Source organism: Mauremys mutica, chromosome 9 (assembly GCF_020497125.1).
Source record: "Mauremys mutica isolate MM-2020 ecotype Southern chromosome 9, ASM2049712v1, whole genome shotgun sequence".
In the NCBI taxonomy this organism is placed as follows: domain Eukaryota; kingdom Metazoa; phylum Chordata; order Testudines; family Geoemydidae; genus Mauremys; species Mauremys mutica.
In genome coordinates this window covers 81195148-81217253 of record NC_059080.1, presented here as the reverse complement: position 1 = coordinate 81217253, position 22106 = coordinate 81195148, and the positions used below count along the sequence as shown (strand labels likewise).

Below are 22106 nucleotides of genomic sequence, written 5' to 3'. Positions count from 1 at the left end.
ATACTACAATTAAGTAATAAGTATATGCTTTGACAGCCTTTGCTTCTGTCCTAAATATCTGAGCCTACACAACATGACATGGAAAGCAGAGTGTTGAAGTGTGAAAAAAGGGAATCATATCATACTATCTTTTGCTCTTTGTTACCTAGTTACCATGTCAGTTTGATGTACTGCACAGTTACTATTTTGGCAGCTATAAAGGATTTACATGTTTACCACAGATACAATTATTTGTTTTTGTTTTAATACATGAATGAGGACCATCCAGCTACAATAATCTTTTACTATGAACTTCATGGTTACACTTGTACATGTAGAGTGCATAAAGTGTGATGACACACTTACTTATGATGGGCACCTATACATTTAACAAGGAATTTGCCACAGTGAAGAATTAATTATACTATAGTTAAAATTTTATAATGAACCTACTTATACAAAGCACAGCATCTATTATACATTTTCAATTTGAAACAACTATATAGAACCTGGCCATACAAACCTTCCCATTGACGGCAATCAGATTACTCATATGAATAAGCATTACAGGATCAGGCCTTAATGCTAGAAAATTATATAGTGTTCATTTCATTCAGACAATGTATGGAAAGCTGACCTAAATTGCATGGGGGGGAATGCTAGCACTCCTGAAAAAGAGATTTGGTAAACATAGCCAGGGCATTTGCCTTTCTATCTTGCTATTTTACCAAGTGAAGAATCTGTATCAGGTGCAAATATTCAACACAAAAATCACATTTGAAACTTATAGAAGTGTTTACAACTTAGTAGTGACCTGACAAACTCCATAACAAACAATTGGGACGGGTGGAAGAAAAAGAGGACAAGGGTTACACTAATAAAATCACCTGTTCGATGTAGGTAATTGCATATCTTCTGGTTCACCATAAAGCTGTTTTCAAAAAAAGATTTGCCCTCTGTGGCATGAACGGTCTTTGTGCTTGATGTGTTGCTATAGCACCTTGTGCAATGGGGCCACAATTTAAATACATAAATTCTTTATTTTTAACTCACTTCTTGTGGGCATCGTGGAAGAAGTGATTCTTCAGTAGGGACTAGAAACATTTTAAAACTCTTAAATACTTTTAACATTCCAACCCTTTGAGCGACTTCAGGCAGCTACTGTTTTTAAGAAAATTAGCCAGTGGGAGAAATGCTGCAATCTTTTCCTCAATAAGTTGGCCTGAATCATTCTGTGCACTAGTTTTCCCATCTTTAAATGGTAGTGCTACTTTTGAAGACCTCCTTGTTTACTTACAGCATAATATTTAATCTGAAATTATCTGTATGCTGGGATAGATGCCTGCTTATTGTCTCTCTGTAGAATGTCAATATTTTATATTAATAATTCTGAAAGAACTATGCCACTTTGAGCAAGCTGTGGGTGTGTGTGTTCACTCTGGGGGGTTTGGAACAGGTGCCCCTGGGGTGGAAGGGATTTCTCCTGCTGCCTTCCTGCGCGCGCCTTCTCTTGGCCAGAGCTGCCTGCAGAGCAGACTCCATCTTGGCCACGAGGGCGCTAAAGTGACACGTGCATCCTGTGTTAGCAGTGGTCATGTGAATTGCACTGAGCTCTGACGGGTCCATACTTTGGTCAGAGAAATGGCAAAAGACAGAAAAATGGTATGAAAAATTATGGGATGGAATAAGCCTAATGGGTTGGAGAAAGTGGCATTGTGGAAACTTGATCCCTAGTTAAATGACACGGTGGTTAAAATGCCAGCAGTTGTCTGTAGCCTTCTGCACCCTTTTGTACTCTCCATTATTACTACTGGCAGAAATGCAATGGTACAACATTTTACAGAAAAAGTCCAAAGCAGACCCTAAAGGAACCATGTTTCAGCTCTGTTGCAACTGGAACATTTTCTAACATGGTTTGGCAGGCACCAAATGGTATTAGAACTGTCAACAAAAACACAGATTCTAGCCTAGACAGTGACAGGGGCTAGAACATGGCATTAAAAGTGATTTAACACCATTTACCCTTATCCACAGTGTCACACAAAACCCTGAATCTGCTCCTGTGAACACTACAAGGGATAGTGCTTACTACTGATTATAGTCCACTCACTTCGGCAGAACAGCGCCCAGTCATAAGTGTTTTCAGAACTAAGCCCCATGTTAGAAAGTGATTTAGTTAGAACTGTGTTTAAATTCAGGGCTGCCCAAAGGATTCAGGGGGTCTGGGGTCTTCGGCGGTGGGGGGACCCCACTGCCAAATTGCTGCCGAAGACCCGGCATTTCGGCGGTGGGTCCCGGGCGGAAGGACCCCCTACCACCGAAGACCCGCCACCAAAGTGCCGGAAGGACCCCCCGCCGTGGGTCTTCGGGGCACTTCGGCTGCGGGTCCCGGAGAGGAAGGACCCCCCGCTGCCAAATTGCCAATGACAACCAACTTTGATACTAAACAAGCCCAAAATAGGTGATTGCTCCTAAAATTCCATGAAATTAGGAAGGAGAAGTGTACAAACTCTGAAGTGAGCATCCCTCATACATATATATACACACACACACACGCTCTGCTACCCTGCTCACACAGCAAGCACTCCACAATTCATCTTGTACCTCTCTACAAACAGGCTACCAAAGACAGCTAAGACATCTCAAAAAGAAGCCAACCCAAGGAAAACTTCCCCAAGACTTTAACATGAATTAGTGAGATCAAGTTAACTAAATTACTTAACTAGGGATTAGATTTTAAAGCTCTTGTAATGATTTTATTGGTATACAAAAATGCTGTTGTAAATTAAAATTCCAACCATTTCTCCTGTTAATCACCAAATGGTGAGACCCATTTATTTCTGGAGAGGAGACAGGGGCTAAATATTGATAAACAGAGAAATAATGGGATTTAACAGGATTTAAGATTCTTAATATTTGTTCATTAGCGTTTCTTATGACAGCTCCTTAAATGGCATCTTCTGAATAACTCATTTAAATATTGTCTTCGATTTCATGGATTTAGTTAAGATTATTTACTTTGCCCAATTACAAATTGTCTGGTTATTAATAATAACCAACAAGGTTCACCTGTCCTTAAACAAATTATTTTGCCCAACTATAAACAGTTTAGTTACCTAATTAGATACTAAAACTGGATTCACAATAATTTGGGGAAACAGTATACTTTGGTTTGAATTTAACACACAAAGAACGCCTCCCCTGACGCAGTTCATTCAAGTGGTAATCTCTGTCAAAAGCACACCACGGAGAAACATGCAGGAGAGATTTAATGAAAAGAAGCATTGCATATCATTTGTGTTATTTTGTTTAATATTGTCTTATTCCTTTTTTAATAGCAAAATAGCCATAGTTAATAAATGTGATTATTTTGCTTGGTTTTAAACATAGAGTCCCTATGATATATAAACAAGCATCTGTGACTAAAATAGTGGAAGTCACATCCCTGAATTGGCAATAAGAGAAACAGTAAGAGCTGTCCTCCCATTTCCTGTTTCTCTAAACTAAATATTTTAGGGGTTTTTTTAATAAAATTACTTGGCATGATTTAAAATTAACCCTCTCTACCCCACAAGTCTGAAAATCCTTACACATGGCAGGTCTATGAGCTTAAAACGTCACCTGCTATATTGTGTATACATTATATATATATATATATATACACACACACCTCTACCTCGATATAACGCGACCCGATATAACACGAATTCGGACATAACGCGGTAAAGCAGTGCTCTGGGGGGGCGGAGCTGCGCACTCCAGTGGATCAAAGCAAGTTCAATATAACGCGGTTTCACCTATAACGCGGTAAGATTTTTTGGCTCCCGAGGACAGCGTTATATCGCGGTAGAGGTGTATGTGTATATAATATATATGATATTTGTTTTCATATTTTTTCTTGTATCTTCTTGAAACTTCAACAGCAAAGTAAATTTAGAGGCTCTTTTACCCCAAGAACAAACAATGTGTTTCTTGATAAGAAAATGACAGAGGAAGAATGATCTTGAGTAGAGAAGGCTGACATTTTTCTGGTCTGAATTTGTTTTGGAAATAATTTTTTTCTAAACAAAAATTTTGAAGTTTTCCAGTTCTATGAAAAACCAAAATTGGGTGTGGTTTTTTTCATTTCTTTCAGAAATGTTCACTGAATACACTGACCATTTCCAGGGACCTCTAATTCTGGGTTTAATGTAGCTGGACTGGGTCTCACAAGATCTGGATTCAGTTCCCAGCTTTGCCTCAGATTTCCTGTGTGACCATTGGCAAGTCACTTACTTCTCTGTGCCTCAGTTCTCCATTTGAAAAATAGGGCTATTAATACTTACTTTCTCCTTTTTCCGCTTGTCCAGTTATACTGCACTTTGGGAAAGGAACGGTCTCTTACTATGTTGGTACAGTGCTTATTGCAGTAGGGCTCTCATCCCAAACAATAATAAAGTTAAAAAAGAAAATCAGTTTTATTAATTTGTGGGTAACCCAATGTATGTGTTATGCAGGGGGAAAATCCAAATGGAAACAGACTTCAATGTCAAAGCTTCAAATAGGTTATTATTATAACTGAGTTAATTTTTTCAAAAACTATGACAAATATCTTGAGTGTCCTTCTAACTAATCTTTATACCACTACGGTCTAAGTGCAAGTTACTGTTGAGATATGCATGTATGTCTCAAATACAGGTAAGAGAACAACAGACTTATTTATATACTTTGTGGATTAGAGATTCTCTTCTGAGTATAGATAACCATGAATCTATACTATAAATCGTGCCCCACCGAGGAAAGAAGTACTAGAGAAGAAAAACTCAAATGTTTAGACATATGGAGATTAGCAGGAATGTTGGAAATGTTTCATCTGCGCTAACCTGACGGGCAAAGTCTCTCTTTGTTGTTTACTTTAGAAAGGGCCCATTGCTCCAGGGTAAATTCACAGTACTGCAGTGCAGATATGATAATATGTGCTTGCTCCAGTACTCCAGTTCCACAGCTAGCTTTCCAAGAAAATCTAATCAGAATTAATACGGTAGTTCTTGGCTTAAAATTAATCCTTGTATATCTAAACAAAAGTTCCAAAAGATTTCTCAGGACCCACTTCACCATGATGCATACACAAATTTAGTCAAATAATATTAGTGCAAGGGGAAGATGGAGAGAATTTCTCTCTTTATGTTTTTTAAAATGTGCAAATATATGTAAAATTGTATATTTTTTTCTGCATTCCTCTACTCCGCCTTGTCTATGTTGCTTATCTTCATAGTCTCCATTCCTGCAAGGAGAACCACGTGGGTGCAATGCCTTGTGGCCCAGGGTTCTGGCCACACAGTTCTCACTGCATGATCAATGCCTTGGATTGTAAGGCAGGGATTGTATCTCCCTGTGTGCTTGCACAACACTTAACTCAATGGGGTCCTGAGAGGAGTGGTCTCTTTGGGTGCTATAATATAAATAGTAATTCATTTGTCTTTATTATTTATTTTTCTGATGTGTAAGATGTAACTGCTACACCATCTTTAGGTGCATTTACAAACATTAAAACACCACACATGCTTATTAAGAACTAAACTAGACAGTAGGGAATGGCCCAGACTGCATCCTCTGATTCAGCCCCCTCAGGGTTTGATAGGGTGGCCAGATGTCCCAATTTTATAGGGACAGTCCCGATTTTGGGAGCTTTTTTTATATAGGCACCTATTACACACACACACACCCTGCCTGTCCTGATTTTTTACACTTTCTATCTGGTCACCCTAGTGTTTGAGGATGTCTGAAATGGATCTAGATATGAAGTTTGCAATGTGAGCTCATAATTGGACCAGGCTCAGAATATTTTCAAACTTGGGAAAAGATCCAGATCCAAACTTCATGGCATGGATCCTTCTCTAGTTGAAGAGTTTATATGAGCCTATACAAGAACCCCAGATCCAAAAGGCCCCTGAATTTTGGGGGCTTGAAATCCAGTCCTGAATCCACCTCCACATTTCCTGATTCCAAATGTCACCACTGGGGACTCTCTCTCTCTCTGTTTCCCATTGCAAAGCTCAAGGAAACCTTTATCTAGATAAATTGTTTTCCCAAAACCAATACTTCAATTTTGTTTTACTGCTATTTGTACAATCTGTTCCAGCAACATAATATTCACAAGCAACCCCACAATAGCAAACTAGAAATGTGATGGAGGAAAAACTACATTGCTTAGGAAAGCTAGATCAGTTCCAAGCTTTGAAGGGCTTATTCTGAACAGTGAAATAAAATATTTAAAAAATTCTGAACAGTGCTTTGACAGTGTATATTTTTTAAAGATGAACAATGCCCATAAACAAAATATCCCTGGATAGGCATACTGTATTCAAGCAGCATGCACAAATCCTAGAGCAATGAAAACAAATACCAAACCTAAGTAACTTCCCTCTCTGAAGATCCCACTGAGGAATACACTAAGAAACTGCACCATCTACTCAGGACACTCCCTACACTAACACCGGAACAAATCAATATACCCTTAGAGCCCCAACCAGGGTTATTCTATCTACTACCCAAGATCCACAAACCCGGAAATCCTGGACGCCCCATCATCTCGGGCATTGGCACTCTCACTGAAGGACTGTCTGGATATGTGGACTCTCTACTCAGACCCTATGCCACCAGCACTCCCAGCTATCTCCGTGACATCACTGATTTCCTGAGGAAACTACAATGCATTGGTGACCTTCCAGAAAACACCATCCTAGCCACCATGGATGTAGAAGCTCTCTACACAAACATCCCACACACAGATGGAATACAAGCTGTTAGGAACAGTAGCCCTGATGATGCCACAGCACAACTGGTTGCTGAGCTCTGTGCCTTTATCCTCACACACAACTATTTCAAATTTGATGACAATATATATCTCCAGATCAGTGGCACCGCTATGGGCACCCGCATGGCCCCACAATATCCCAATATTTTTATGGCCGACCTGGAACAATGCTTCCTCAGTTCTCGTCCACTCATGCCCCTTCTCTACCTATGCTACATTGATGACATCTTCATTATCTGGACCCATGGGAAGGACACTCTGGAAAAATTCCACCACGATTTCAACAGCTTCCACCCCACCATCAACCTCAGCCTGGACCAATCTACACTGGATGTCCACTTCCTAGACACCATGGTGCAAATAAGTGATGGTCACATTACCACCACCCTATACCGAAAACCTACCGACCGCTATGCCTACCTTCATGCCTCCAGCTTCCATCCCAGGCACACCACACGATCCATTGTATACAACCAAGCACTGAGGTACAACCGCATTTGCTCTAACCCCTCAGACAGAGACCAACACCTACAAAATCTCCACCAAGCATTCTCAAGACTACAGTACCCGCACGAAGAAATAAGGAAACAGATCAACAGAGCCAGACGTGTACCCAGAAGCCTCCTACTGCAAGACAAACCCAAGAAAGAAACCAACAGGACTCCACTGGCCATCACATACAGTCCCCAGCTAAAACCCCTCCAATGCATCATCTGGGATCTACAATCCATCCTGGACAATGATCCCACACTTTCACAGGCCTTGGGTGGCAGGCCAGTCCTCGCCCACAGACAACCTGCCAACCTGAAGCATATTCTCACCAGTAACTGCACACCGCACCATAGTAACTCTAGCTCAGGAACCAATCCATGCAACAAACCTCGATGCCAACTCTGCTCACATATCTACACCAGCAACACCATCACAGTACCTAACCAGATCAGCCACACCATCACCGGTTCATTCACCTGCACATCCACCAATGTAATATATGCCATCATATGCCAGCAATGCCCCTCTGCTATGTACATCGGCCAAACTGGACAGTCTCTACGGAAAAGGATAAATGGACACAAATCAGATATTAGGAATGGCAATATACAAAAACCTGTAGGAGAACACTTCAACCTCCCTGGCCACACAATAGCAGATCTTAAGGTGGCCATCCTGCAGCAAAAAAATTTCAGGACCAGACATCAGAGAGAAATTGCTGAGCTTCAGTTCATCTGCAAATTTGACACCATCAGCTCAGGATTAAACAAAGACTGTGAATGGCTTGCCAACTACAGAACCAGTTTCTCCTCCCTTGGTTTTCACACCTCAACTGCTAGAAGAGGGCCTCATCCTCCCTGATTGAACTAACCTCGTTATCTCTAGCTTGCCTCTTGCTTGCATATATATACCTGCCCCTGGAAATTTCCACTACTTGCATCCGACGAAGTGGGTATTCACCCATGAAAGCTCATGCTCCAAAATGTCTGTTAGTCTATAAGGTGCCACAGGATTCTTTGCTGCTTTTACAGATCCAGACTAACACGGCTACCTCTCTGATACTTTCCCTCTCTGAGTAGTATGTGTTAGAGAAGTGCACCCCAGCTGATTAATTAGACAAAATTGAAAAAAGGTTTCACAGTGCAATGCATGTTATTAAAGGAGCAAAGAGGTAACTGGGGAAACAAACAGATGAAAAAGTCACAAATGGAAATTACATGCGGTGCAAAAGATAAAACAATTAACTTAAAGAATTTGTAAGCTGAGCTAATAGCCTTCAAGAATCAAAATGCATGTAAGCAAAAGGAGAAGTGCTGCACTTTATTTTAAGGAGCCTACTGGCCACATTGCCTCAGCACAAACATAGGTACCTATCTATATGGCCTGATTTTTAGAGGTTATGAAGCTCCAATTGACTTCAGCTAGTCTCTGATATCCACATGATCAACATGAATTTAGGTGCCTAACAGACATCAACGTTTCAAAATTTGGCCCCAATAAATTTTTTATCATATTTGCAGCAGGGGAGATTTTTAAAGGCATAAATGGTGTTTAGATGCCGAACTCTCACTGACATGCAGTGGGAATTAGGCACTTACCCTCCATTGTGCTATTGAAAACTTCCTCCAGCATCTTCATTGTTGTTAATGTGAAATTAAATCAATATTTTCTCTGACTCAGGCAGAGAGAAAACCGACAGACTAAGCAAGGGGAATGAGAGTTATGAAAATTAACTCCTGGTAAACAGAGAACACATTTTTGTTAGATACAATAACTTTCAAAATATTAGACATAATGGGAAAATTCTGTGCTCCCTTAAACTGGTGTAACCCGATTAAGTCAAAGCTGAGAGCAAACTTTGGCCCAATATGTATAGTACATGTACTCACATACAGAGTTCACATTCCCATGCCAAGATTTTTAAAAACATAGGAGCCTAAAGCTCCAAAATTCATATTTGGGCACCAAGTAAGTAACCGGATTTTCAAACATGCTTCCTGCTGGGTGCTCCACACCTTTGAAAAATCAGGTCACTTAGGCTTTGTTTACAGTAGCACTTTTGTCAGTCAAACTTTTGTCAGTCAGGAGTGTGAAAAAACCGCATCCCTGACCGACATAAGTTTCACCAACAAAAGTGCCGGTGTGGACATCTCCCGCCATCATAGCTACCGCCGCTCATCCATAGTGGTTTAATTATGCTGGCAGGAGAGCTGTCTCCTGCCGGCAAAGAGCGGCTACACGGGAGACCTTACAGCTGTGCTGCTGTAAGGTCTGTAGTGTAGACAAAGCCTTATTTAGACCTGGAAGGAAAGATGTTGGAGCCTGATTTTAGGCACCTCTTTTTGCAATTTTTTGGAACGGTGCATTCCTCTTAGGTACTCACTATAGCTGAGGGGCCACGCCCTGAATATGGGAAGCCTGCGGTTACTTAAAGTTGGGCACAGATGCTGAATAGCTGTGCTCTCTTTCCAATAAACAACAGCCCCCATCAACCCTGTCCATCAAACTGAGTTTGAGAACTGTTATTAAAGATGGTCTGGCTACACCAGTTTCTACCTGGTCTGATGCTCCCTGATTCTTTGGCGGAAGCTCAAGCTAGTATCGCCACAAAGCTCTCAGTTAGCTCAAAGCAGGACTTACTCCACAGCACACAACACTAGAAAATGGGCAATAATCATCACGCTAGCTGTTCCTGGAGTAACGAGGCCCCCATAACATGGGGAAGAGGGGACGCCTGCAGCAGCAAGTTTGACAGCATTATGTGAACTGTACATATGCAATCTGTTCCTTTCCTGAGTGGCATGGCCAGCAGTTTTGCAAGTTGTTGTGCAGCATCGGCATACAAAGCCATTAATTATTTCTGGAATCCTGAAGCATTAATTCCCATGTGAACAGCTGTAGGATGTGTTGGCCTTATCTTGTGATAACATACAATGCAACAAGTTTCACCTCTGTGCTGTCAGAGAAGTGCATATATCCCCCATCACTGCATCCCAGGAGGGAAACAGTGTTTGTTGTGAAGTACAAACTGCACAAAAGCTGGCTTGGGATATTATAAGCACTGAAGCACAATGCTACAGGTTAGGTTAGTATAAACATTGCTTCCAACAGAAAATAAAATGCTCATTTGGTGTTTCAAACAATGCATGTCAGGTTAAGGATGATTTACAACCTCAGTGAACAGCCCTGTTTCTAAGATAGAAAATACTGGAGAAAAAAATAAAATAAAATAAAATAAATGAAAAAAACTACTTTATTTCTTTTTAAACTCTGTTGAGTATCTCCTTCTTTTCTCTACATTTCTTATGCTTCCTTCAGTAGAAGAAAGTTATACTTAAAGTAAGCCCCAGCTTTTGAAAATTGCCCCCATAATACCATGAAAGAAACGAATGCTGCATCAGTCTGGCACTTACAAACAAAGGGCCCAATTCTGCAAACCTTACTCATCAGTATAGTCTTTACTCACTTGATTTCATTGGACTGCAGGCATGAGCAAGGACTAGTCACATAAGTAAGAGCTGGCAGGATCTGGCCCATATGGCCAAATTCTGCTCCCCATTAAGCTTGTGTAAATTTGAGTATTTCCGTTGAAGTCAATGGAGTTATTCCAGATTTGCACCACAGTACTGTAACTAAGCAGAATTGGGCCCTAAAAATCAGGGTGGAGATGGAGAGCAATTTAAAATTGAAGGAAAGTCTAAGAATATTGATGAAGTTTATGGATACAATTTCAGGCACATTTGGGCATTGTAAAAAACAAACCAAAAAAAACAAAAAACAGAACAAGGTCATTTCAACTAACCTTGTTGCAAGAAGACTAAAGAAGACCCTTGGCTGCAACGTCACCTCTGACCTTGTCTCCTGTTTCAGCTTTTATTAAAGAATCACCTATTTTTGGTGACTGCATCATATGTACTAATAGATAAGATCTTTTTTCTGTTTTTAAACTTTAAAGACGGGGTGAGTGGTGACCCTATCTTTAGGCTTGCCTACACAAGGAAGTTATTTTGTATTAAGGGAGGTGTAAATTGACAGCAGGATAACTATTCTTGATTGACTCTATACATGCATGCTCTTATTCCAGCATAAGAGTGCCTTATGCTGAATTATCAATTTATTTCCAAAGTGAATTAAACTAAATCAGAATAAAGCGCTCTGATTCCAGAATCGGAGTATCCACAGATGACGTTAACCAGGAATAATTAATCAGGAATAACTCCATATGTAGGCAAGCCCTTCAATTCACTACATTTAAGTCATTCTTTGCATATTTTCCATCAACCAAGGGCTAAGATGTGCTCCAAGCTGTTTTGTTTTTATGTGTAAAAGTTTTTCAGGTTCAAGGAAAACTTAAATTTGGGGGAGAAAAACCTAGGGGAGCAGGAAAATCATGACATTAAAGAGGGCCTACAAAGGTAAAATGAAAGCCGAGTCCCCTGAGAGATATGTGCTCAGTGCCACCCTCATGAGATGAGGAACAAGTAGCTTACAACAAAAGTTTTAACTTTTAAAAAGTTTTGCATCCCCTCAGAGATACATTGGAACCTCTGGTTCATTGAAGATATTCTGGAGTTCATCAATCAGTGACAGTGTGGGTAACCAGAAGTCTTACTGAACAGCTTCAGTGACCCAGAAATACAAGTAGATTTCAAGAAGAGGAATAATAATAACTTTTTCCTTGATAGTCAGAAGTTATTCCTGTGCTGGAAACCTCCAGTGTCAGTCTCGCAGAGCATTCATCATGTAAAATGGGTTGATTCTGTTTCCATCTTATCTTTGGAACTACTTATGGGCCAAATTGTGACTCATTTTTATGGAAGCACATGGGTAAATGGAGAATGTCTAAGGGCAATGCACAATTTCGTGACTGCACAGCTCACCTTTCAGAACACAGGCTATTGGCTAAATGCCAGAATTTGGCCCTGTGTAAGCAAGACAACCAGGATTTTCACCTTTTTAACCCCTCCTAATTCACTCAAAATAAAGTAACCGCCATGAAACACATTTTGCAGATGGATCAGCTGTGGCATTTGGTCAGTGCACACTGGGGCTGGAAGTTCAGCAAATGGGCTTGTTTTTGCTTTATGTGCATTTGTGTGCAAAACTGAATAGTTTCACTGCAAATTTGATCCTAGAGTCAAATGATGTCATTTTTACCAGTATCACCTTAATTTGCAAAATCTTACCCAAAGACAAAATCATAGATGTGACCTGGGATCATTTCAAGAGAAAAAGATCACCCTTTCCACATCATGAATAGACTTCCATGGCAAAACGCGTCTCTGGCTGTGGAAACTGCCTGTTGTGAAAGGTTTTTGTTGTACCCTTTGGTGAGCTGGATTAATTCCTCTTTTTACCTTGGTTACACGGTTAGGTGTGTCTAATTATTTCTTTCCTTGGAAGCTGGACTAGTCATTGTGTTCACAGTCCTCAGAAAGGGAAGTTAGATAAAAACTAAAATACTCTTGCTGGAAGGTTGCAACGTAACCTTGCTTTATTTCTTACAATTCAGAACAGCAGCAGGCAAGAACCCAAAAAGAGGCTGCTCCCTAAGGCAGGGAGGCACAATTCACCCCACATTGCTTTAAGTTGGCTCTTTCCAGACTGACCCTGATCATGCAGACTTCCCTACACAGCCTCCTAGCCTGCAAGCAGGACCTGAAGAAACACCCCCACTTTCCCCCCACACTCCCCACACACTCTTAAAGTGATAGCTTGCCTTTCCAACACAGTCATCTTGTTGGGGTTTGCCTCAAACTTTTCCTAAAACTAACAGGCAGTTTCCACAGTCGGAGACTGTGACATTTTGCTCTGAACATCTATTCATGATGACAAAAAAGAGTGACCTTTTCCGCCTGAATTGAGATTGGGGGGAGGTAGGGGGGCTAATTCTACTCACCCAAGTAAGTGCTACTCAAAGTGGCGTTTGAGTGGTTGCTCATCCACTTTAGATTGGATTTTGAAGCACCCTCAACGATCATGCTTTTTTTGAGCTTTAAACTGGGTCTTGCCTTCATCCATTTAAAAAACTGAGACAATAGCCAAACCAATACTGAACAAGACTTAGTCCCGTGACTGTCTTACTTCTTCTACTATAGGAGCTCTTTAACCCCTAACCCTTACAGTGAAAGAATTCTCCTCTGGTACTTGGTTATAGAGGTACTGGATTTTGTGGTACATATACCTGCTCCATGCCAGCCAAAACAACTGAAGAGTGACTCGGGATCTAGGGGTGGAGGGAATGAGAAGCATGGATCATGTACCAAGCTTGTGTGGGATGATTAATGGATTAACTGTTTCTCTCTTTGAGCAGTAACCGTGGAGATTATTCACCAATATCATGCTGTTTCAGGTTACCTGTTATATATGTTACCAAATGCCTCAGGCCCCAGATAGACACTGCTGATTCATTAGCAGCATGTGATACATGACAATTCATTGGAGAGAGTGTGAGGTGGGAGATCCAGGACTTTAGAGAGACTACAGAATAATTAAGGAATATGTATTTCCCTTATCACCTTCCTCCTTTTATCTCTGCTCTGTCTCATGTTTTTCTCTATTTCCTTTTCTTTTTTACAGTTGAGCATAAAGCATACTTTTATCTTGGTGAGATTTTAGAAACTGTTAGAGGAGGTTACTGGGTCTTTGGAAACTTTAGTAAATCTTAAACTAGAGTACTAGACTCTGATACTGTTGTGAGTTTAACAAACCAGCACAACAGAAACTGTTTAGAAAAGTCATTTAAGCTAACACTTGACATGGCAAAGATATCTGATATATCTATTATGGAAGCTGAAGAGGTACTCAAGTACAGGAGAATGCTTCCTCTGCAAACCTGAGAGCAAAAGACAATTGCCCAGTCAATTTCAAAAACTTTCTTTACTGCCCAGTTCATGTCAGGGGCTATATATGGATCGTCACTCACTCGACTGATTTAATTGCCCAGATCTGTGGATCCATGCCCAGTGGTACCCTTTTTACATTCTTTTTGTCAATAAGAGAGTGGCAGCCACTTGTTTCATTTTCAAAACCCAAAATTAGCTAAAGCAAAACACTTGTCCCATGCAGCTGCACTCATAAAAGAGCAATAAATTTAAATGTCTCTATAGTTCCGTATGTTTTAAATGAACGAAAGCCTCTGCAAGCAGCTTTTCCTGATGTTATCATAATTTCTCCCCATTTCTTCTCACCATGACAACATTTGCTCATGATGTGACTATCCGCATTGGGTAATGAGACAAATCCTCTAAGCAATCCAAGATCTATTTCTAGGCGAGGAGGTCTTTTTGTCAAAATGGAGTTTATTTTTCATTCCATATTGTACAGTAATTATGAGGGATTTTTCATATTTCCCTTTATTTTAAATCTCAGCTATAGATTTCAGAGCACTTTACAAATCTGAGCTAATGATCACAGCATCCCCCTGAGATATGTAAGTACCATTTTGTAGGGGGCACACCAAGACAAAGAGGTTGTATTTTTCTCTCTCACTGATAACAAGTCCTGCCCCAAAAACATTAAAACTCCCACTGAACAGGGTTACTGCATAAGGTAGCCATAAATATCTGTGTATGCCAAGGACTTAATAATGATGTGACCAGCCCATCTCCTGACATGTTCACTTTGCAGAGTACTGACAGTGTTGTGACACACAAACCAGGCTGTTTGGTGTTACTGATCTACATCACCATAGCAAGAATCAGCATTTTTACTGATGCTTCACAAAACTGATACTGTTCTGTTTAGTCCTGTGTTGACCCATCATTTCCAAGGACAGTTCACTGAATGCCACCAACTTTCCTAATGGCGTTGGTTTAGTGATAGCACCAGGGTGCAGAGTTTGTTATATGTATTGCACACTATCTAGCCAGCGACTAAATTGGTTGGAAATATTCTGACGGAATGTTTGGGATTTTTTTGGTTGGAAAATGCTGATGTGTCCAAAGCAAAACAGCCGTCGGCTGCATTGAAAATTCATTTACAAAACACAGACCAGAGCATTCTGATAAAACTGTAATAGAACATGCTGATTTTCATTTCAAAATTTTTTTCATTTCAATTTTTAAACATTTTACATTTACAATAGAAAATAAAGTGAAAATCAAAATGAAACAATTTGATCAAGCCAAATAAAATTGTAATTGTTTTTTGTTTTGCTTTGTTGTTTTCATTCCATTCTGAGATTAATTAAAAAAAAAACAAAACAGAATTTACCACGACATAAAATCCAGTTCCCAAATGCCTCTCCCAGCAACCCTCAAACAGGCCCAATCTCCTTCACCACAACATCCAGCGTATCCTGCAAGCAGCTACAGTAGATATTTGAGTAGAGGTGCAACAGACTAAGCAGTGCAACAGGACATAGAAAGGCCCATCACCCTGGCCTCTCTTCTGAGGTCACAAAGGGCCCTGGCTGCAGCAGGACTGTTGTGGTTCTGCTGTATGGAAAGATGTACACTAAAATGGAGAGAGGCAGGGAGGGGAATTTATTTGAGGTCAGGCAGGGAGGCTGAATCTCTCACTAGCCACAGAGTTCTGCATTGTGATGGCCTCACTGTGCATAGCCACAGAGAGAGTTTTGGATACAGTTAAAGACGGGGGCTCCATAATTACAGAGATTGTCTGGCTATGGTCTACTGCAGGGGTCAGCAACCTTTCAGAAGTGGTGTGCTGAGTCTTCATTTATTCACTCTGATTTAAGGTTTCACATGCCAGTAATACATTTGAACATTTTTAGAGGGTCTCTTTCTATAAGTCTATAATATATAACTAAACTATTGTTGTATGTAAAGTAAATAAGGTTTTTAAAATGTTTAAGAAGCTTCATTTAAAATTAAATTAAAATGCAGAGCCCAGAACCCGGGCAATGTGAGTGCCACTGAAAATCAGCTCGTGTGCCACCTTTGCCCTGATCTACTATGTAAATGAAATTGCAATCTGAATACAAGCTACTGTAGCTCTGGGGTTGCAGTACAGGCCACAGGGTAATTTTATTACCACTCAGAGGCTTTGAAGATTGGGCTGAGGATTCCCTTCTGGGCACAGACCATGATAGTAATTAGCATCTGACACAGCTTGGAAACGATATAAATAATTACATGCAAAAAAGACCCCAAACAACCCAGGTTAAAAAATGTTAAGGTTGGAAGGTCAAGCACTCTAATTTAGTAAATACCAGAATTAAGGTTGAAATGAAGATCACAGAAACAAGTAGGTTTTCATTCATATGTTCCATCACTTGAGGAATATGGTTTGAAATGCTGCTATGACATATATTCATATCATGCTGGGAAGGGAAAGACCGTAATGAGTGACAATCATTGTATGGGAAGGAGTTATACAGAGCTTTCATCTCTCTCTCTCTCTCTCTCTCTCACACACACACACTTTCTTAAATTATGTGCCTACATTATTTTGCTATAAATCATTCATCCACGTTACTGCATTTTAACACCTTTTTTCACCTTTGACCAACATCATAGCAGAGCTGGATTTCTAAGGAATCACATTTAATGCTTCATTCAACACACCTCTAGCAAAAATTGAGCACAAGCTCATGTGCTCTCTCTGTGCTGTCTTTCTCACTTCTTCCAGATATCTAGTACTTCAGTTTGTCACCACAGAACTGTACTTGCAGCTAGAAAAATGAATATGAACTCCTTAACTAACCTGGATCCTAATTTTTTTTCCTGCAGAATATTAGGATGAAATCCTGCTGGCATTATTCACATGAGTGGTCTCACTGAAGTCAAAGATATTATTTGCAAGACTCAAGACGTTAGGATTTGTCCAAAACATTGTACATGTTCTCACTGGTGAGTTTTAGTTTAAGGGATAAAATATTCAAGATAGCATATGAGGAATTAGCCTTTGTCATTATCGTACCTACAGGACCAGAATGTGCATAATACTTCTTGATTAATTATCAACTTTGTTTTTGGTTTTTTTTTTCAAATCAGGTGTAATATAAATGTAACTAAACATACATTATGCAAGACTAAATAAAGGCACAAATACACACAGACATATCTAAAAATCCAGTGCCTCAGTTTCCCCATCTGTAAAATGGGATTAATGATAACTCCTTTGTGAGGTCTCTGAAGATGACCCATGGTGGTAGTGATTACATACATATTACATGTAATATAAAAACATATTGGGCTACAGCCAAAGCCGATATAAATAGTTACAGCTCCATTTTTAGATCTATGGATGAAAAATGATATAAAAAAGAGTTTATATTTATTGTGGGCCAGATCCCATGGTGATGTTGAAGTCAATTTATATCAACTGAGGATCTCTCCTAATATGTTATATTATATGTAATCACTCCCACCATGAGTCATATGCAGAAATTGAAACCTTGGACCTTCAGCACCAAAAGAACAGATTTCTACTGTTTGACCTACAAGAGTAACTCCATTAACTGAAAGCTATATTAGGCTCATCTTCGCGGTGAGCCAGCCACCAGAGAAGGGGCACATCACACTTAGTGAGTGTATTACAACCTCCTCCTGTTAGGGGAAGCTCATCTCAAATGTTTAAGGTCCACAGGAATTCATATTCCCATGCAAGAGTCACCCTGTAAACACATAAATGTAGGTCCAAATTTTGCCCTGGCATAATTGGGCATAACTCCAACTGAAGTCAAGATGGAATACTATATATAATAATTTAAACCTACTTACCAAGGCCCAGGCATGAAACTCTTAGTCCAGATTTCCCAAGATTTCTAGAACAAACAAGAAAATGATATGAAGAGAGTAGTATCAGATCCTACTGGAACACACGCAATACTTCAAGAAGGAAAATAGCAGACTGAGAATACCGATATCTAGTTTTGTTTAAACAAATTGCTTTCCAGTAGAAAGGCGATGTTCTCACCTCAAACATCAATTCATGCCCCCATAAAAATAAAACTAAATTCTTCGCTGGGATAATATTAGAAATGTGACCATTTTGGAACAGGGAGTCTTCTGCCCAAGTGGATTTTGACTTGTTTGTAAAACAGCTTACCAGATGGATGATGAAGTGTGTGAAACTATTTTAACTTCCCACTACTGCTTTACATTGAAAGTTGTTTTTTCCTATTCTATCAATGTTAGTGTTGCTGAAACGGAGCAAAAACAGTGGTTTAGTTAATGTCAGCGGCACTGTGACCCCTAAAGCTCTCCCACGGTATTTTCTCTCGCTCTCTCAATTTAAAGATGGTACAAATTATAATTTAGAGCAGGTATTAGTTAACAAAGTTTAATATAACACTATGCCAAAAATTTTAAACTTGGGTGCTGTACAGATAGATTCAAGTGAAAGTCAGAAGGAACTTTGGGGATAAGCTCGGGATACCCCCACTCCACCCCTTCCTGCCCCCTCCCCTGAGCCTGCCAGGCCCTCGGTCCCCTCCCCCCGCCCCCGAGCCGCCTGCACGCCATGAAACAGCTGATCGGGAGGTGCGGGGAGGGAGGGGAAGGTGCTGAGCGGCAGGGCTGCTGGTGGGTGGGAGGCGCTGGGAGCGGCAGGGATGGAGAGGGGTAGCTGATCCATGAGGCTGCTGATGTATTACTGTGGCTCTTTGGCAATGTCCATTGGCAAATTCTGGCTCCTTCTCAGGGTCAGGTTGACCACCCCGCTCTGAAAGATCAAGTAGGATAAGGCAATAGGGATCTTAACACCATGGTGGCCACAACAAGCTATCACCTTCGGCCAGAGGGTGAGTAAGCTCAGGACCCTTATGGTGGACCTGCCTTATACGATCTTCCACAGAGACAAAGTATCCCTGAGGGCCTGTGGCAGAGTCAGGGATTGAGCAATGAGCACCCCCCGGCACATTGGAAAGTTGACGCCTGTAGCTTCAGCCCCAGAGTCGGTGCCTATACAAGGAGTCGCCTATTAACTTCTGAAGAGCCACATGTGGGTCCAGAGCCACAGGTTGGCCACCCCTGTTTCAGAGGATGTGAAGCAGGAGGGGGATGGGAGAGAAGGCATACAGCAAGAGGCCTGACTATTGCACTAGGAAGTTGTGCCCCTGAGCACTTCAAAAGCAATAAGCAGGGCACTTCCCATTTCCTTGGGTTGCAAAGAGGTCCCAGGAGGGAAATCCCCACTGACAAAATATCCACTGGATCACTGATGAGTGGAGCTCCCACTCATAATCCCCATTAAAACACCTGTTGAGGCTGCCTGCTAGGGAGTTCATTACCCCTTGTAGGCGCACAGCAGAGAGGATGATCTGATGCTGGATGCATCACTTCCAGAACTGGATCACTTCCCTGCGGTGTGGGGCAGACCTCGCTCTCCCCCTGTGTGTTTATATAATGAACAGTGATCAGACTGTCCAGCTGGACCTGGACATGAGTGGACCACATGAAAGGCTGGAATCTCTTGGGCACATTGTGAACTGTCCAAAGCTCAAGAATGGAAGGTGCTGGTGCTGGCTCTGGCCAATGAGACAAAGACTGGGGGGGAGGGTCCCATATCAGACAGGTGCCTCATGGAGAGCTCCGTTAGATGCCCATGCAGTCTAAACTCCAGAGACTGGCCAGTGTGAAGGGGGAAGGAGCAGCCGATCTCATGCTTCAATGGAATGTGTGATTCCCTGATGCAATAAAGGCAGCTTTCTCTGTGGGTCACTCACCAGGAAGACCCAATGGGAGGCCGGGCAGGACTGGAAGCCTAGGATCTGGAGCATTTTAAATGACCCAAATGGTGGGAGAACAACAGGTGGGGACTCTCTCAATCCCTGCCAACTAGCTGTAAGCAAACTACTAACTATCTACTAAAACGAATAAATGGATTACAATATGCTATGGGTAGAGAGCTAAAGCTGGAAGCTATGGACACAAGAGTTCCATCTCTGACTGAGTGCTAGAAAGCAACATGAGGAGTGGTCAGTCCAGGCCACCCCTTCTGCCTTTGCTTGAGAGCACAAGGAGGTGAAGGGTGAGGGCACAGAGCAATGGATGCTGCTACTGAAAAAATTCTGGTCCTGGGTGTACAGAGCACATATGTATCCACTGTAGGACCAGCACTCAAAGAAGAACCACACTTTTCACAGTGATCACTAACTGTGTGTTCTTCAATTTCTTGGTGCCTGACTTGAGACCCTGCAGTCTCATTTGCAGAAACAGTGAGCTCTCACAGCTAACGTCAGTGGGAGCTGTGCTTTGAACATATAAAGTACTCTATAATGCTAAATACTTTCAAAAATCAGGTCCTAAGTGTCTGAAATTGGACACCTAAAGTTAGTGGACACTTTTGACCTTAACCTCCATGCCTTGGCTCCGCATCTGTAAAATTGGGATAATACAACCCTCTCATCTACCAGGGATATTGTGAAAATAAATTCATTAATGACTGTAAAGCATAGAGCTGACTGAAAATTTTCTGAAAGAGTTTTCTGTGGGAAAATGCTGATTCAATAGAACTGATATCTTCCTCAGGATTTTTTCCACAATGACTATGAGTTATGCAGCTGGTAATGAGCTATTTAAAGTAAAACAGGCTGAACAACCTCCTCACTTGCTTAGAGCAAAGTTTAGTTTCTGTGGGTCAAAACCTCAAGTCTATATTCGGGCCCTGGTCATTGCTTTCTTCAGGAAACTCCATGTGTGTACAGCTGTGCATGTGGGAGGAATCACCTTCAAATTATTTGATTGGGATTGCAGGCTTTGCTCTATTATAGATGAAGCAAGGGGGTCAGCCCCACCCCAGACCCTCTACACTTATCTCAGGTAGCTGCAAAAGGGGATCTCACTCAGCCTGCAACACACAGTTTCCCCTGCCTCCCTTGCAATGCAACTCCACTGAAGCCATGTTGCCATCTCCAGCCTGTGATTACCCCTGGAAACTCCACCTTTAAGGAGCTAAGGACAACACTTAATATAGCCTCAGGCTGTGTTAAGTTTTTTGAGTAATCCTTCAAGATTACAGACAGGGCAATGCCCACCTTACCAGCTTCACCTACTCCCTATAAGCAGGTCTGGAGATAGGAAGGAGGGTGCTGTAAAGTAGCTGATCCTGCCTTTATCCATGTGGGAAGGCGGAAACCTAGAGCTGGGCCCAGTTTTTCATCTGAAACTTTTTTGGCAAAAATTGTAGATTTCGCAACACCAAAACGTGAATTCATGACGGTTTCACCAATTTGTTGTGGTAAAACAAAACCTACAAAATATTTTGAAAAAAATAAAAACATTTCATTCTGATTTTTTCAAAACAAAATGTTCTGATCTTTTGCTTCACAATGACATTTTGTTTCAAAACGTCCTTTAATTTTATTGACAAATCAAAAAACATCATCAAATGATCAGAATCAAAACAAAACGTTTCATTTGACCCAAAACAAATTTTTCAACTTTTCAATTTGCCAAAATTTAAGAACAAGTTTTATTTTTGGTTTGACCCAAAACAATTTTTTTAAAAATTGTTGGTGAACTGAAAAATCTGTAATTCACTCAGCTCTAGACCCACATGGAATGAACGCTTGGCATGAGGAAGAATGTTTGGAGTGAAGAGAAAATGCTAATGAGCATAGACACTATCAAAGCTGTTCTGTTGCTCAAGTGAATGTTAATGACACTTGTTCAGTGCTGGAAAAACTCCTGCACCTCATGAAAAATGCATGTGTCACTGTTGAGAACTAACAGTAGTGACACCAGCACATGTCATCTTTTGTAGGAGCATTTTTTACTCTAAAAAGGTTGCCAAAAAAAGGTCCCGGGTTTTGATTTTGAAAATAAAGGTCACTTTAATTTTGGCAAAAAGTTTGTCACCAACTACGTAAGAGTTATCGGACAGCATGATGGAAACTCCTCCTTTCCTCTCTTAGGAACAACTCAGAGGT

General features: G+C 40.9%; 1 protein-coding gene across 5 annotated transcripts in view; it reads right to left on the bottom strand.

The window, feature by feature from the left end:
- Positions 1–22106, bottom strand: part of KCNAB1 (potassium voltage-gated channel subfamily A regulatory beta subunit 1) — a 263905-nt gene that overhangs the window by 62392 nt on the left and 179407 nt on the right. For all 5 annotated transcript variants that reach the window (XM_045030793.1, XM_045030794.1, XM_045030789.1 and 2 more), the window contains one exon: positions 17956–17999. In XM_045030793.1, the coding sequence (XP_044886728.1) occupies positions 17956–17999 (44 nt within the window). The remainder of the gene's footprint in view (positions 1–17955; positions 18000–22106) is intronic.